The 18,517-nt window shown below is 38.8% G+C and overlaps 1 protein-coding gene across 1 annotated transcript in view; it reads left to right on the forward strand.

Moving 5' to 3' along the window:
- The window catches only part of GPM6A (glycoprotein M6A), a 249,259-nt gene that overhangs the window by 208,220 nt on the left and 22,522 nt on the right, over positions 1 to 18,517 (forward strand). Inside the window, exons 2-3 of the mRNA XM_027122521.1 lie at positions 4,859 to 5,051; positions 14,426 to 14,582. Coding sequence (XP_026978322.1) covers positions 4,859 to 5,051; positions 14,426 to 14,582 — 350 coding nt within the window. The remainder of the gene's footprint in view (positions 1 to 4,858; positions 5,052 to 14,425; positions 14,583 to 18,517) is intronic.

Genomic DNA, 18,517 nt, shown 5'->3' on the forward strand with positions numbered 1-18,517 from the left:
ATATGTTAATGCAATAGAGCCATCCACGAACAGCATGATACACATAAGAAGATGACCAAGTTTGGGGAATTTTCTCCACCACAAACCAAGACAGATTCCAAGGCCTGAGGACAGACCAATAGACAATAGACCAATGGAACAGAATAGAGAGCCCACAAACAGACTCAGACCTTTGTGCATACTTGATAATGACAAAGGTGATAGGGTAGGTTGGAAGAGAAAGAATCAACTCATTGGTAAACGATGTTGGGAAAAATTTATCAGTGAATACATTGTCAGTCTCTTGTCAGTCTCTCTTCCAGGATCTGCCATTGTGTTGGCCTCTCTTCTCAGTTCTCTGTCTCTCAGGCTCTCTTTCTTGTTATTTAAGGTCTTTTTCCTTTATTTTGGTGCACTTTGTGGAGTGAACAAGGCTTGTGTTTATTTCACAACGTTTAAATGAAAGCAAATTAAGCACATATCTCATTTTTAAAAAATGTAGACTGTCTCAAGAGCTTTTATTTTCTTTGAAATTTTCAGACATGTTGCAGAGTGTGTTGAAAAGAAAGTCTCGTAATTTCTTTTTTTTACGTGAAAGTAAAAGCATAGTATTAAGTCACTGTGAGAAAATACGGGAACTGGATTTGAGAAATGATTCTTTGTGTATACAGGTAGGTCTATGGCATGTAAATTCTGGGTTCAGTATTTCAACCACCAGCTCTATTTGAGAATCAATCATCATATCTAATATTGAAAATGTTTCCTGTGCAAAGTAATTGTATTGTTTTTAATAGAGAGTTTTCTCAAGCAAGGTATTTTCTCCAGTGCCAGCATTCCACTTATTATACTTTCACTGATATTCATTTAATGGAGTGGTTTCTCGTTTGAGGTGCAGTAAAAACATGGTGATGGGTGGCAGCAGAGTCCTCAGCCTTAAAAGATTATTGTTGAGAGCATATCCTGGACCCCGGAGCTCGGTTGCTATGGTAACTCTGCAGCTCTGCCAAGGCTGGTCCTCACTGTGGGCAGAAAGAAGCTCCCCTGCCAGCAGCTACGTGGGATTCTGGCAGCTGGAGGGAGTACTGTGAAATGGTGCGCTGCTTCCCCCGATGGGAGTTCTGAGAGCCTTCTTTAAAATCCAACAGCAACTCGGGACCGCGGAAGAGTGAGGGCAGTTAGGATCCAGCCCATTCTGGTGCAAAATGTGCCTGATGAGGTGCTTGACGTTTCTTACTTTGAGTAAAAGTTTTGCAGAGGATCAGGACTGAAATGGAAAGATTCTAGCCTGACCCGGCAGTAATGGAGCCTTAGAGGAATTTGTGCTTATCCGTAGGGGTAATATAATCCTGAGGGATTTAAGGGACAGCATTTAAATAGAAAGTAAAAGAAACATTTCTATTTAATTTGGAGATCTTGGGGCTTCCCTGGTGGCTTGGTGGTTGAGAATCCGCCTGCCGATGTAGGGGACACGGGTTCGAACCCTGGTCCGGGAAGATTCCCACATGCCGCGGAGCAACTAAGCCCGTGCGCCACAACTACTGAGCCTGAGCTCTAGAGCCCGCGAGCCACAACTACTGAGCCCGCGAGCCACAACTACTGAGCCCTCGAGCCACAACTACTGAAACCCGTGCGCCTAGAGCCCGTGCTCCGCAACAAGAGAAGCCACGGCAATGAGAAGCCCACGCACCGCAACAAAGAGCAGCCCCTGCTCGCCGCAACTAGAGAAAGCGCGCGTGCAGCACCGAAGACCCAACGCAGCCAAAAATAAATAAAATAAATAAATTTATATGTAAAAAAAGGTCATCATAATTTGGAGATCTTAAACTCATTTAGAAATGCCTATTAACTCAGGCTTGTCAATTTGGGTTTTCTCAGTATTGAAATTTATCTCATGTTTTTCAAAATTTAAAAAGCAGTATTCAGTTAAAGCTATACTTAATGCTATAGAATACAACACGAATATATAGTGTCCCCTCCCACCGCACATATATAGTCTAAGTAACTAAGCTTGCTTGCATGGAGGCTAGTATTGGTCCAGCTAAACCACAGTAGAGAAAACATGGAATAAGCAGAAAGTGACTCTGAATTAGTAACAAAATTAGTCAGAAGTCCTCGATAGCAGTTTGGTGACCATCAGTGGGCTTACCACTTCATTTGCTCCTGAGCCATTCTCGTTCTGATTTTATCTTTAGTCTGTTAAAAGCTTTAAGTGTAGGATCAGCAAAGGTAATTCCTATCTACGAATTTGGTGTTTGAACTCTTCCACTGTATATTTGACTCCTACTCTTAAGGGTTTTGTTGGATACTTTCATCTGGTTTTGACACCTCAGTGTCTGCAGTAGAAAGTCCTCACTCTTAGATTCTTGAAAAATAGGGAGGAAATCACAAAGGACTGGGATTTGAGATCATGGGGCTGTTTGGGGCACTTGCCAAAGTTAGGAGTAACTCTTCTTTGGGTTGGTACCAATTTTAGTTTTTCTCTTTATTTTTAAATGATCAGTAAGATGAAAATTTTACAGCATGGTGAGACAGAGAGTAGTCCAAAGATTTTTCTGCTACCCTGTTAATCTCCACTCGAAACTGTGTTCAGTGACATTCAGATACTACACACAGTGTCTCACCCATCTGCCAGTGAGATTTCTTCCTATCACGTGAAGTGTCAAGCTGTTCTAACCTTTTCTACTTCCCCACATTGTGTGTGTGTGTTATGTGTGTCGGGGGCAGAAAGTTCAGGAAATGATTCTTCCTATGCAAGCAAGAGCTACGGAAGTGGGGAGGTGTTCAGACTTCTTTTTAACCTCTCCTGGGACAGATGAGATGATCCATGATTCTTTTAAGAAAGTTAGTTAAATGATCACTATTACAATAGCAGACTAGCCCATCTTCCGAATGTAAAGTTACTTCACACAGGAACTTTGCAGTCACTGCATGTTTCAGATATTGCTATAAACATATATGCATTATTGATAAAACACACTAGAGACTGTCATAGAGTGAGGTAAGTCAGAAAGAGAAAAATAAATATCATATATTAACGCTTATATGTGGAATCTAGAGAAATGGTACAGACGAACTGGTTGGCAAGGCAGAAATAGAGGCATAGATGTAGAGAACAAAAGTATGGACACCAAGGGGGGAAAGTGGCGGGGGTGGGGGTGGTGGGATGAACTGGGAGATTGGGATTGACATGTAGACACTAATATGTATAAAACAGATAACTGCTAAGAACCTGCCCAAAAAATAAACAATAGCCGTATTTTTTTCAGGGAAACACAGATCTTTCCATGACTTAATTAAGTACAATACCTAACAATCCATTTTCCAATATCATTTGTTATTTGTTTCTGAAGAAAGAAAAAGTCAATCACACGGAGAGAGCTTGAGAAGTTTCAGCATTATAAAAGAAAGTTTGATCAAAAATTTGCAAAAGGAGAGAAGTAGGAGGAAATCTTTGGAATAGGATATGTGTGGGGAAGCAGTGAAGGACAGAGGTGGACAGAAGTAAAACAGATCACATAGGCGTTCCTCTTAGTTGTCAGCCTCTAATCTAAACGTTCCTTTCTCACCAGTGTCTGGCAAATAGTATCTCGTATTTCTTATTGCAAAACATATATACTCAAACATTTCTAGTTAATCCCTTAGAAGAAGATACCTAACAGCTGACTGACCAGAAAATTCGGATCCTTATTTTGAATATTAACAACCAAGGTTATCTGATGTTTCAGACTAGTTTAAAGCCATCTTTTGAAAATGAAGGACTAAAATGATGAAACTTCAAAAAGCAAAAGTAATTACTGTGGCCAATTTTTGGAAACCATATTACAACACAGTAATACTTAATAATAGTTAAAATTACATCCAATGATGGTAGACGTAACATTTACTGAGTAGTGACTCTGTGTCATGCACTATTTTATTTTTTTTATTAATTTTTATTGGAGCATAGTTGATTTACAATGTTGTGTTAGTTTTGGGTGTACAGCAAAGTGAGTTGGTTATACATATACATATATCCAGTCTTTTTTAGATTCTATTCCCATATAGGTCACTACAGAGTATTGAATAGAGTTCCCTGTGCTATACAGCAGGTTCTTATTAGTTATCTATTTTATATATAGTAAAGTGTATATGTCAATCCCAATCTCCCAATTTATCCCTTCCACCACCCTTTCCCCCTTGGTAACCATAAGTTTGTTTTCCACATCTGTGACTCTATTTCTTAGTAAATAGGTTTATTTTTACCATTTTTTAAGATTCCACAAATAAGCAATATCATATGATATTTGTCTTTCTCTGTCTGACTTCCTTCGCTCAGTATGACGATGTCTAGGTCCATCCATGTCACTGCAAATGACATTATTCTTTATGGCTGAGTAATATTCCATTGCATATATGTACCACATCTTCTTTATCCAATCATGCACTGTTTTCTGTATTAACTCATTTAATGCTCACAAGAACATTTGAGGGAAAGCTTTACTGTAACCTTCTTTACTGTCACCTTCAAATGATGAATTCAAAAGAATAAACTTGCCCCAAAACACACAGTGGTGGAGTCAAGATTCTAACCCTTTCCAGGTCTCTCTTTTCTACTCTGACAGTATCTTACTGAGTTGGGAAGGAAGGACTTCTCTGGTTTGGGGGTAGAAGAGGAAGCCCTCAGCAGAAGTAATCATTCTCCTGTCTGTGGAGCATGGGATTATCATTAAGAAATTGATTTTTATACCTTCCAGGACACTCTCGGACTTGATTTACATGGTTGACCTGATGTCATCCATAAATGCAAATATGTTTTCCATAATGCTTAAGTTTGGAAAAAAGTTCAATAAGATTAATAAAAATATGAATTTCTAACTTTCTTCCTGTTGGACTTTTGCAGGGTGTTTTGAGTGCTGTATTAAATGCCTGGGAGGCATTCCTTATGCCTCTCTGATTGCCACCATCCTGCTCTACGCTGGAGTTGCCCTATTCTGCGGCTGTGGTCATGAAGCTCTTTCTGGAACTGTTAACATCCTGCAAACCTACTTTGAGATGGCCAGAACTGCGGGAGATACGCTGGACGTCTTTACCATGTAGGTCATTCTGGTATCGCTTGTTATTTTGAGAATGTATGTGCACATTGCTGTGTGTTGAATAAATAGGGATCTAGAGTTAAGCGAGGCAGTGTTACATAGAAGAAAAAGTACTCTTAGGGTATATACGTGAGTCAAAAGGACACTGACCCTTACCATGAAAACAGGAAGGTACACAGCAGAAGATCAGAGGCCAACTTAATCTGGACTTAATTTGTGTTTTAATTTGCCTGTAAAGTTTTATCCAACATTCAGTTACCATTAAGTGGAATACTTGCATTTCTCTCACTCTTCTAATTGGAGCAGAGGCTGTTCTAGCAGAATAGAACAGGATATAGAATCAGAGCCAGGTATAAGTGTGTACTCTGCTGCTGATTCTAGGAAAATCACCCAAACTCTGTGGCTACTCCCAACTTTTAAAAAATTTTAACTCAACCATGGGTGTGATATCATCATTATTTCCTGCCTCCTAGAAATGATGTGACTACCTAAGTGAACATTTTGAAAGGGTCTTATCGACTTCTGTAAAATGATAAACATAAGAAATATTGAGCACCTTTGTACAAGCACCAATTATGCTTAAAATATACATTTTACCCATAAATGTAAACTCCTGGGATCACTAAACTATGGTGATGTTAATATTTAAAAAAAAAAAAACATAATTCAAACATAGTCTGGAAGTAGAAAAGAGTTTAGTGTTCAAGTTTCAGTCCCATATTGCCTAAGTTTCCAGAGAGCAAAATTTTAAGATTGAATTACAGAGGAATTTTTTTTCCAAATAAATTCCGAATTCAAGTCATTTATTCAGTGATTTCTTGCCCACAAAAAGAAAATAAATTATTTACTCACTTTATTTTATAATCTCAGCTGATAGTAAACTTTCTATTGTATTGTGTGTTGCCTGTACAACTTCTTAAATCTATTTTATGCTTCTGGATACTATGTGATTATAATGTTTTTCACGTTGCTTTATTTTGTTATTCTCAATAAATTCAACACTTCTTAATTTATACATACTTCTTTCTGGCATAAGATGCTTCTAGAGTTACAAACCGGAATGGTCGTATGGCTGGTTAGGATGGCGGTGCTTTTTTGCTCTTACCACTTCCACGAAAAGAGGTTAATCACACTTCTTATTCAATTCCTTCTGACAGGGTAAACTATAAGCTAAGACCCTAATCTAAGACAACCCTTGGTCACCCTGGACACCATTCTAGATGGAAGATAGCTTTTCTCCAACTCCAGTATCAGAAGATACATCATATTTCTAAATTTTTTAAATAATCCATCAGCTGCAGTCAGATCGTCTTGAACACAGTATTGCTCATAAACTGTATTTGTTATTTTATTCATTAATGTTGCTGAGTTCCATGAAAATGAGAAGTGAAAAGAGATGCACGTTTCTATCAAGTAATAGAGCAAGAATTCCCTCCTTGGGGGCTGGAGGGCACATCCCCATGGACATAGAGATAGCAAAATTTTTAGGAAAAAGAAAGTTGAAAAATTTTATGTTTATCTAAAATATGTTGGCACTTAAAATTTGAGCGATATTGGTTGTAAAATAAGAAATATAGGGCTTCCCTGATGGCGCAGTGGTTGAGAGTCCGCCTGCCGATGCAGGGGACACGGGTTCGTGCCCCGGTCCGGGAAGATCCCACATGCCGCGGAGCGGCTGGGCCCGTGAGCCATGGCCGCTGAGTCTGCGGGTCCGGAGCCTGTGCTCCGCAACGGGAGAGGCCACAACAGTGAGAGGCCCGCGTACTGCAAAAAGCAAACAAACAAACAAAGAAATATAACAAACCAAGTGTATCACACACACACACACAGTGAGTAAGAGGAGGTGGATGTTGATTAGCCACTCAGATAAGAAGTTAAATTATTTAAACATAGTCCCTAACTTGAAAGCATCAGTTTATTTCATCAATGTCACTGATAAATGGAAATGAAGAATTAATAGCAAATTTGCAAAATCATGGGAAAAAAAGAGATGAGGGAATGATACCACTTATATTTCCCAATGTAACTTTATTTTACAAATTAGTTCCAAAAATTTAGCGTTATTCATTAAATGAAATTTTTTTAAACCCATAGTAGACAGTTCACCAGTTTCCATTGAATCAGTTTCTAGCATGAATTGATCCTTGAGAGTTTATGAGTGATAGTCATCATTTGGAATATAATTAAACTATCTGAAAATGCTTTGGATTATTGCAGGTTAGTTTGCAGAGAGCCTGTAGACAATGATTGCATGAATATACTTTAATGTGCTAATACTGACATTTTCTTTTCAGTTTCATCTCAGCCTACACTGGACAAAATACGTTTTCACTGTGCATTATTTTAAGCTACGACAGATGTCCTTAAAATCTACAGATTCTCTATATTTAGGCTACATCCAAATTGCTACCTTTAGTTATAGAAGTTTATAAGAAATCATAAGCCTAGTAACTGGCATGGGGTGATTGTATAAATCGATCAGAAACCAATTGTCAGGATGTTTATTTAACATTTAGACAACCAGCCTTAATAGATCACAGACCTCCACTACAGCTCTGAAGGGTAGAATGTGGGAGTTCAGCAGAGAAATCAGAGATCATATACTTAATTTGGAACTTTTGGTCTCTTATATTGGGAGTTAAATGTGAAATCAGCAATGCATCTTTGGCGTGGGAAGCATACCATTTTCATTGGAATGAAAGCAAGTGCTCAAATTATCTCTCTTTTCATATTTCAAATAACTAAAATTCCTTATCCTAGACCCCGTGGAGCTACCAAATGACTTAAGACTCCCTGTCGGCAAACGGGTTCGTGAAAACACAGAGGGAAGGTGTGTACAGATAACTACCGGGTCTGATTAGTACCAAGCGGTACCTTCCAGTCACGTAGCAGTTGAGAGGAAGGTAGCATTTACTCTATGGGGGCTGCGTTACAGGGCTGTTAGCGGACTCCATACGGTGAGGGGCAAAGGGGAAGTAAAATCAGGACTTGGGACGCAGAAGTGAGTGAGAGACGCGATTGCAGGCAATACAGCTTCCTTGAAAATAAGCTAAGGTAAGTTTGGAGAAGAATGTGTGAGAGAATGATTCTGAAGAAAGGACTTGTTGGCCACCTTTAGTAATTTACAGGGTCTATGTCTTGTCTCCATAGTTCTCGGGCCTGATTCAACCAAATTAAGCGCTCCTACCTCATATACTTATAAAGGAAAAGAAACCTGTTCTCTGGGTGTGTGAACAAAGAGATAAAACGAATTGCCTAAGCCCCCGTCTTCCACGCAAGGTCCTCAGGACTCCCTTCTTTGTCTCAGCTTCTCTCTCTGTCTCTCCACCGCATCTCTCCTCGTAAATATATACACACACCTGTCTCCACGTGGTCAATATCCAAGTCTACAGGGGGACATAGGAAGGGCAAACACACTGGAATATGCCTACTCCATTTCATTCATCATCTTTCCAGCATGTAAAACTTACTTCTCATAAATAAGTTTGCAAATAATCTCTGTTCTCATGTGATCTATATTTTATTTTACTATTATTATTTTTTTTTTTTTGCGGTACGCGGGCCTCTCACTGTTGTGGCCTCTCCCGTTGCGGAGCACAGGCTCCGGACGCGCAGGCTCAGCGGCCATGGCTCACGGGCCTAGCTGCTCCGCGGCACGTGGGATCTTCCCGGACCGGGGCACGAACCCGCATCCCCTGCATCGGCAGGCGGACTCTCAACCACTGCGCCACCAGGGAAGCCCTGTATCACAATTTTAATGCCCAGTGTCATGCTTCCTAAAGTCTGTTTGTCCCTGGACACACCCTACTTACCATAACACTCTTACTGACTTACTCTTTGACTAGAATAGGTGAGCACCTGTAGTGTCAGACTGGATTAGAATTCAAAGACCTAATTTCTGTTCTCTTTTCTAAAACCTAGGAATACGGCAACTCTAGAAAAAATATTTACAAATAAGAACATGATGATTTCATTCTATGAATATTTGAAGGGCTATCAAGGAAAAGGAAATTTGCTTTGTTCTTTGTGGTTCAAAGAGAGAGATTTGGGTGAAGGGATTTCAGTTTGTAGGGAAAGAGTTTTTGTCTCAGAATACAGAACATTTCTACAGTGTTCTTGTTTTCAAATATTCAGATTTTTTTCAGGTCAATCTTTTGTCTGGTTTGTTTTTTAATGAATTCATTTACTCAGCAAAAAATACAGGGTTATACTATGTGCCAATCACTGTGCTAATCTTTAGGGATAAAAAGTAAAACAAGACAAATTATTTTTCCTCTCGTACTGACATAGGAAAGATATGTCAGCAAAGTATCATCCACGTTAGACTCAGCAGATATGAATCAGGTAGTGGTAGTTAGTACTTGAGCTGATTTCTAGGATGCATCAGGTTAATGAAGTAGAGACAGTTGAGGAGCTACAGTAATTAATACTACATGGCATTGGCACAGACATACATATAAGTACTTGTAAAGTACTTATATGTACTTATAAGTACATATAAAAGTATGTTCCTACTCTAGTTTTTACCAAAATGTTTTCAGGTGGATTTAAAGTTAAAATTTAAGAGTAAACTAATTTGTGAAAGCTAGAAGAAAATACAGATTTAAGATTTTCCTTATTATGGGGCAAGAAGTATATAAGCAATATAAGAAATCACAAGGGAAAAAATATATAGATGTAACATAATGTAAATTAAATTTTACTCATTAAAGTATTATAAAAAATTAAAAGGTGTGCAGACACTGAGCAATATATTTACCACATATATAACAAGATTTCCTAATTGTAATAAACAATAAATTCAACAAAAATACATATTCTAGTAAAAAAATTGGCAAAATATAAAGACATATTTCTTAGAGAATACAGATGATTAATAGCTTGTAAACATATGTTCATCCACACTGCTAAACTAAGAAAATTAATTAAAATGATAATACCATTGCTTTTTAACTATTTATTAGAAGAATTGAATGGTAACACTCAGTGTTGGGAAACAGACGATAAGCCCTCTTCCTCATTATCAGTGCATCTTTGTTGTGGCACAAACTTTCTGGACGCCATTTTCACAATACACGCCTTAAAAATTTCTAGGAATTTATGCCAGGGAAACAACCTACACCGCCCAAAGATTTATCCTAAGTGATGTTTGTAATAATGATGCGTAGCTTCCTATTACTGCTGTAACAAATTACAACAGACTTAGTGCATGAGAAAAACACATTTATTAAGTTTTTACAGTTCTGGAGGTCAGAGGTCTGAAATGGGTCTTACTGGGCTTATTGAAATGGGGTCAGATCAAGGTGTTGGCAGGACTGCACTCCATCTGGAGGCTCTAGGGGAGAATCCGTAGTTTTACTTGTTGCAGCTTCCAGGAGCCACCTGCACTCCTTGGCTCGTGGGCCCCTTTCTTCTTCAAAACCAGCAGTGGAGCATCTTCAGACTTCTCTCTGAATCTGACCCTGACTTTCCTACACCTCTCTTTCACTAATTATTAGGACCCTGTGATTATATAACACAGGATAATCTCTGAATATCAAAATCATTAATTCAATCACATTTGCCACGTCCCATTCAACAAGATAGCATATTCATAGGTTCCGGAGGTTACAGGCAGACATCTTTGGAAGCGGCATTATTGTTCCTGCCACTGAGCAAAAGTAGAGAAGTGGTAAAACATGTCAAACCTTCAAATAATAGACTGTGCCAAAAAAATATCCTGATAGAACGGTGTAATAGTATCATGTAGTTAATTGTAATTCATATAAAAAAATTGGGAGAAGAAACCGTGAAGTGTCTGTTTTTCCGGTTTTATTTTCATTTTTCTCTGCAATGAATATAGATTGCTTTTAAAATCAGTAAAACAGTGGTTTACAGAAACATCGTCAAATTTGAAAGTTTGCATTTAGAAAGGAGGTTAAGTGCTTTCATTTTTTCCTTTAGAAGTAAGATAATATGGATTCTTACCTTGCAAAGCAAAAGTAGTACAGTGAAGGTAAGGCTTCTTCTGATTCTCTGCTGTTTGATCCTACAGTGGACACATAATCAGTGACTTCATTACCAGAGGGTTTTTATTACTGCATTCTGTTGACGTATCATTGACAGGAAACTCATCTTTACAGAGAATAAGAGTTTAATTTTCCCAATATCATATTTGAAATTCTTTGCTAAATTCATATATTGCATGTTTACAAGAAAGAGTACTTTTTGTGATAATAGAGGGATTCAAGCCAATAAGATCATGACAAGTTTATTATAATTTAAATATTTTGATGATTTAATTTTGAAATCCATTTTGGAATGTAACATTAGGAAGTGTCCATCCTCAGATTGTTGGAAGAAAAACTTTATGTAAGAGTTTTTGAATGTCAAGAAATTAACATTCAGCCTCGAGAAAGTATAGCTTGTGGCAGGCTGAAATAATGACCCCCAAAGATATCCAGAACCTAGTCCCTGGAATCTGAGATTTACTTTATATGCAAGAGATTTTGAAGTTGTGATTGAGGATCTTGGAGTGCGGTGATCCTCCTGGATTATCCAGCTGGGCCCTAAATCTAAGCACAAGTAATCCTCATAAGAAGGCAGTAGAGAAATATTTGTCCAGAGAAGAAGGCATTGTAACTGCAGAAACAAGGCGCTGTTTACTGGCTTCACTAGGCAAAGGATGCAGCTGCAGCTCTAGAAGCTGCAAAGTATAAGGACGCTGTGCCCTAGAGTCTCTGGAAGAAGTGAGGCTCTGCCAGTCCCTCGATTTCAGCCCAGTGACAGTGATCTCAAACTTCTGACCTCCAGAACTGTAAGGAAAGAAATGTGTGTCAAGCCACCAAGTTTGTGGTAATCTCTTAGAGAGACCATAGGAAATGAATCAACAGCTACACCGCTTTACGCCAGTACTTACTACTAGGTATTCTTACAGTGTTTGAGCTCAATTTCAGAAAGATAAAAGCAAAGGGTTGTGATTGCTATGTAATTGTCATCAATAATTTGCAGTTATACTTTAGTGTAAATAACCGGATGATGTACACATGAACTTTAATTGAATTAAACATGAATTTGGAAGGAGTAATGTCATCAAGGTGGTGATAGGAAGTCCCAATGCATGTTCCCACAGAGAAACACCGACTTATCAGTGATATACAGACCGAAATACTTTCATTCCTTTTATTAAGAAGTTGCAGTACCCCCAGACAAACACAAAGCGAGAACAGTCATGTTGAATTGGGTAAGATGGCCAATTTCACTTTACCTGCATCAGTCCCTAACCCCAAACCAGGGCCAGGTGAGAATGCCCTGGATCGTGACTTCTCCTTTGTGGGGAAAGAGAAGATTGGAGCTTTCATCCAACGTTCTGGCTTTCCTGAGGGCTGCCCAAGGAACAGGTTTCTGTTTGGCCTCACTCAGAGCGCTGACAGAGCAGGTGTCTAACTCAGGGCACTGATGGGGGCCTGGCGTACTTTGCATGCTGGTTGGCCACTGAGAACAAGAGAGATCAGGGCAGCTTGCTACTGTAGAACCAGAACTTGTAGTGTCGCAGGCACAAAAGAAGCAAGATTATGAGATCCTGAAAAAGATACCAGTGAGCCTCTCTAGTTGAGAAAATTGCACTCAAAGGCCTTCAGAAGTCACATTCCCTCCAAAAGTTTTTAGGGGCCCGCATGATGTCTAGGCAGGTTGATTAGGGAGGGTCTTCTTCTGTACAAAGCCAGTTCCTTAAAGACTGGCAGAGGTAGCTGCTTTTTCAAATGCATGGACCCCGACACTAAGTTATAAGACACATGAAGAAACAGGGAAACACGACCAGAACAAAGGAACAAAATTAATCTCCAGAACCCAGTTGTAAGGAAATAGAGCTGTATGAAATACCCGACAGAGAATTTTAAAAATTGTCATAATGATGCTCTATGAGCTCAAGAAAACAATGCATGAACAAAATGAGAATATCAACAGAAAGATAGAAAATATTTTTAAAAATTGGGAGATTGAATAAATGAACTGAAAAATTCACTAAAGGGGTCCAAAATCAGGTTGATAAAGCAGAAGAAAAAATCAGCAAGTTCAAAGCCAGGTCATTTGAAATTACCCATTCAGAGGAACCACACGAAAAAAGAATGGAAACGAGTGAAGCAAAAGCCAAATGGACTTTGGGACACCGTCAGGTGGACCAATGTTTACATTATGGGAGTCTCACAGAAGAAAAGAGAAAGGGCAAAAAACTTATTTAAAGTAATAACAACAGAAAACTTCCCAAATCTGGGTAAGGAAATGAATGTCTAGACTTAAGAACCTCTGTAGGCTCTAACTCATATAAATTGAAACAAATCCACACCAAGAAATATGATAATCAAATTGTCAAATGTGAAAGAATTTTGAAAGCAGCAAGAGAACTTGTCCCCTACGAGAGAAACTCCATAAAACCCTCAACGGATTTTTTGGCAGAAGCCTTGCGGGTCAAAGGGAGTAGGATGATATAGTCAAATTGCTGAAAGAAAGAAATTTCAACCAAGAATAAATACTGTATCTGCCAAAACTATCCTTCACATATGAAGGTGAAATGAAGAATTTTCCAGATAAAACTAAGCAGAGGGAATTTATCACCACTAGACTTGCCTTACAAGAAATGCCAAAGGGAGTCCTTCAAGTTGAAATGAAAGGATTTTAAATAGCAACACAAAAGTCTGTGAAAGTATAACGCTCACTGGTAAAGGTAAATATATATACAAATACAGAATACTGTTAATACTGTAATAGTGACGCATAAATCACTTTGAGTTCTTGCATAGAAGTTAAAAGACAAAAGTATAAGAAAAATCTATAAAATATGTTAATGGGTTCATAATATAACATGATGTGATTCGTGATATCAATAACAAAGCGTGTGTAGGAGAGAAGCCAAAGTTTCAGGTACGCGTATATGATTGAATTTATCAGTTTAAAATAGATGGTTAACTATGTTTCATGTAAGCCCCATGGTAAAAACCACAACGAAAATACCTGTCGAAGATACACAAACGAAAATAAGAAAGAAGTAAAAACATGTCACTACAAAAAAAATCAATGTGTCTTTCAGGGGTGTTTTACAGTTTCGTTCATGTACCCTTTGAGCATTTCTTATTCAGGGAATGGGGGATGGTGCAGGGGAAGAGGAAGAAACTTACAGGCATGAAAAACCCTTGTCAACAGATACTAGAAGTGGCAGAACAAAGTGTACACACGTTAGACATATAAAGCAAAAGTGTTTTAAAATCCAGCCTCCATTATGAACATAAAAACTCCATAGGTTTCCTTCCAAAGGAACCCTGAGCACGTGGACGTCAGTTGCTGCAGATCAGACATGAAGAGTTATTAAACTAAACCACTTCATCTTTTCTTCCCAGGATTGACATCTTCAAGTATGTGATCTATGGCATTGCAGCTGCATTCTTTGTGTACGGCATTCTGCTGATGGTGGAAGGTTTCTTCACGACTGGGGCCATCAAGGATCTCTATGGGGATTTCAAAATCACCACGTGTGGCAGATGCGTGAGTGCATGGGTACGTTACCTGTCTTTCCTCAGGAGTTAATGTGGGCTTATCTCAGGAGCACACAGGTGTTTGTGTTCATCTGCCAATAACTGGAGGGTTGTTTTTTTTTTTAACACAGTAACATTCCCTGCTCTGGTGGCTATTTTAAATCTTAATAGTATTTTCAAAATAACGATTCCATGTGAAAATTCAGGTTCAGATTCTCAAATCATGTGCAACACAACTCATCTTGCTTCTAGAGGCAGCAAACTGTTGATTGATTTATGATCTATGTTTCCCGAATGGCTCTGGGCTTCCCATACAATATTTAAGATAACAGAAAAATCCATCTGCAACTTATAACAGTGCAGATCTCTCTTCCTTAAATACATGTTACATGTATTTTACTGTAAACTTGGGTATGTTACATGTATTTTACTGTAAACTTGAGTGGGAACTATATTATGCAATTTCTGTTTAATATTGACATAAGGTAAGAATTACTCTATTATACTAATTTAGATTTTAAATCGTTATTGATATGATATTTAACGGTAACTCAAACTTATGGTCTAGAGCTAATGCAACGCAGAAAATGCATGTATATCTATTACAGCACAAGACTGATGAAAATTAAGAGTAATATGTTAAAAATACATTCACGTTTTTATGCAGAATAATTTTCATAAAATGAACTTTGGAGCTTCCATCCTTGACCAATGTATTTTTATTATTTCCCAATGTTATATGAGAATATCTACTTAATTACAGCATATATTTCCTATTAAGTAAGATGTCTCTAATAAGGAATGGTGCGATTTATTTCAGTCTTACAGAAAAGTTCAAAAATACCTGTTAACCACCAACCATTTTTTCCACCAGCTTGTAACAAGTTCTAATATTCTCTCAGTGTCAATAATGATAATAATCTTATAAAATAGTTAGCCTGTGTTGTCGGTATTTGTAGTTGTTGCTGCAATAATTTCTTGTAAGACTCTTTTGGGGAACAATGTTTGTTGTATTATCTAATTGTTTCGGATCAGTAATATCAAATTACAGACCCAAAGGAAGTTTAGTTAAAGATCTTGAATTAATTTAATAAGTAAAATATGAATATTCAGTGGGCTAATTTTCAGTGATACCTAAGGGATTTCTCTATTAAGAAGGCACGTTTGATTTTAGATTCACTTATACTCTGCCAGTAGACTATGGTGAATTCAGTTAATGATGGGCTTTTTCTTATAATTAGGACAGTATCATTATAACACCACTCGTATGTCTTAGCAAGTCACTTAACTTCTCCGGATCCCAGTTTACTCTCTTACATCACAAAGGCATTAGATCATCTCTAAAGCTCATTCTAGCTCCAAGAGTCCATAATTCTAAAACACGAGTGAAATCATAGAGAAAAGGGGTCTCTTTTACCATTGGGAGTGACCTTTCGCCAGGAAGAGTGCAGTAGATTAGGTCGTTTCATTGAGATTGTGAAATTTCTGCAAAAGATTGTATGCAGAAGCAAAAAGTCATGGAAGAAAACACCTAGCTATGTGCCGTTACTACTTATCCGCTTGCCATTGACACTTCAAAGCCGTCTCAAATGAGAATTTTTAAAGCAAAAATGAGCCACATTTTTTTCTATAATAGTTACAGTTGTGTCACCAGTCCCACCCAACAGCCCAGAAGGGTGGCAGCAGCTGCGTGGGTCCCTCCAGAGGCGAGGCAGCAGGGAGTCAGCCCCCTAAAACACCCCACCCACGCCTTTAGCACCCCTCCGCACCCAGGAATGAGCACAATTGAGGGAGAAGCAGAGCTGCACTCTTGTGTGTCTTACAAAAGCAGCAATGTAGCGCACGGGCGAGGCCTTTGAGTCCGGCGCAGGCTGTCCCAACATGGCCTCCATGAAGGGGACCAGCCCCTGCAAAAAGGGGACTGGCTGCACTGCCTGGAAGTGCCCTGCACAGTGCACAGCCCTGCAACCGTCTCATGCAGGATTTAGGGCTCCATGGAACCAGAGGAAAAAATAATAATAATGTTTTTTCGGAGATGGCCAACAAACACAGGAAAGAATGCTCAACATCATTAATCATTAGAGAAATGCAAATCAAAACTGCAGTGAGGTATCACCTCACACCAGTCAGAATGGCAATCATCAAAAAATCAGAAACAATAAATGCTGGAGAGGGTGCAGAGAAAAAGGAACCCTCTTGCACTGTTGGTGGGAATGTAAATTGATAAAAGCCACTATGGAGAACACCATGGAGGTTCCTTCACAAACTAAAAATAGAACTACCATATGACCCAGCAATCCCACTACTGGGCATATACCCTGAGAAGACCATAATTCAAAAAGATTCATGTACCACAATGTTCATTGCAGCTCTATTTACAATAGCCAGGACATGGAAGCAACCTAAGTGTCCATCGACAGATGAATGGATAAAGAAGATGTGGCACATATATACAATGGAATGTTACTCAGCCATAAAAAGAAATGAAATTGAGTTATTTGAGGTGGGGTGGATGGACCTAGAGACTGTTATACGGAGTGAAGTAAGTCAGAAAGAGAAAGACAAATACCGTATGCTAACACATATATATGGAATCTAAAAAAAACAAAAAATGGTTCTGAAGAACCTAGGGGCAGGACAGGAATAAAGACACAGACGTAGAGAATGGACTTGAGGACGCGGGGAGGGGGAAGGGTAAGCTGGGACGAAGTGAGAGAGTGGCATGGACATATATACACTACCAAATGTAAAATGGATAGCTAGTGGGAAGCAGCCGCATAGCACAGGGAGATCAGCTCGGTGCTTTGTGACCACCTAGCGGGGTGGGATAGGGAGGGTAGGAGGGAGATGCAAGAGGGAGGACATATGAGGATATATGTTTACGTATAGCGGATTCACTTTGTTATAAAGCAGAAAGTAACACACTATTGTAAAGCAATTATACTCCAATAAAAATGTTAAAAAAAATGTTTTATCGGTCATTCTCTCCTGCTACTTAGTCTTCCTTGCTTCCCTATTTCCATTCTGCTGCCTTTTTTCTTTTTCCAATTTATAGGTAAATTGTATCTTACAGTCTACTTTTTGTTCTATGAGTTCCTTAGCTTTAAAAATGTCCTTTTTTAGAAAGCTCAGAGATAAACCCATGCACATATGGTCACCTTACCTTTGATAAAGGAGGCAAGAATATACGATGGAGAAAAGACAGACCTTCAATAAGTGGTGCTGGGAAAACTGGACAGCTACATGTAAAAGAATGAAGTTAGAACACTCCCTAACACCACACACAAAAATAAACTCAAAATGGATTAAAGACCTAAATGTAAGGCCAGATACTATAAAACTCTTAGACGAAAATGTAGGCAGCACACTCTATGACATAATCACAGCAAGATCCTTTTTGACCCACCTCCTAGAGAAATGGAAATAAAAACAAAAATAAACAAATGGGACCTAATGAAACTTAAAAGCTTTTGCACAGCAAAGGAAACCATAAACAAGATGAAAAGACAACCCTCAGAATGGGAGAGAATATTTGCAAGTGAAGCAACTGACAAAGGATTAATCTCCAAAATTTACAAGCAGCTCATGGAGCTCAATATCAAAAAAAACAAACAACCCAATCCAAAAATGGGCAGAAGACCTAAATAGACATTTCTCCAAAGAAGATATACAGATTGCCAACAAACACACGGAAGGATGCTCAACATCATTAATCATTAGAGAAATGCAAATCAAAACTACAGTGAGGGGCTTCCTGGTGGTGCAGTGGTTGAGAGTCCGCCTGCCGATGCAGGGGACACGGGTTCGTGCCCCGGTCCGGGAGGATCCCACGTGCTGCGGAGCGGCTGGGCCCATGAGCCATGGCCGCTGAGCCTGTGTGTCTGGAGCCTGTGCTCCGCAACGGGGGAGGCCACAACAGTGAGAGGCCCGTGTACCGCTAAAAAAAAAAAAAAAAAA

The sequence above is a fragment of the Aethalodelphis obliquidens genome, unplaced genomic scaffold (genome assembly GCF_003676395.1).
Source record: "Aethalodelphis obliquidens isolate GAN/ISIS:26980383/991018 unplaced genomic scaffold, ASM367639v1 scaffold25, whole genome shotgun sequence".
NCBI lineage: Eukaryota > Metazoa > Chordata > Mammalia > Artiodactyla > Delphinidae > Aethalodelphis > Aethalodelphis obliquidens.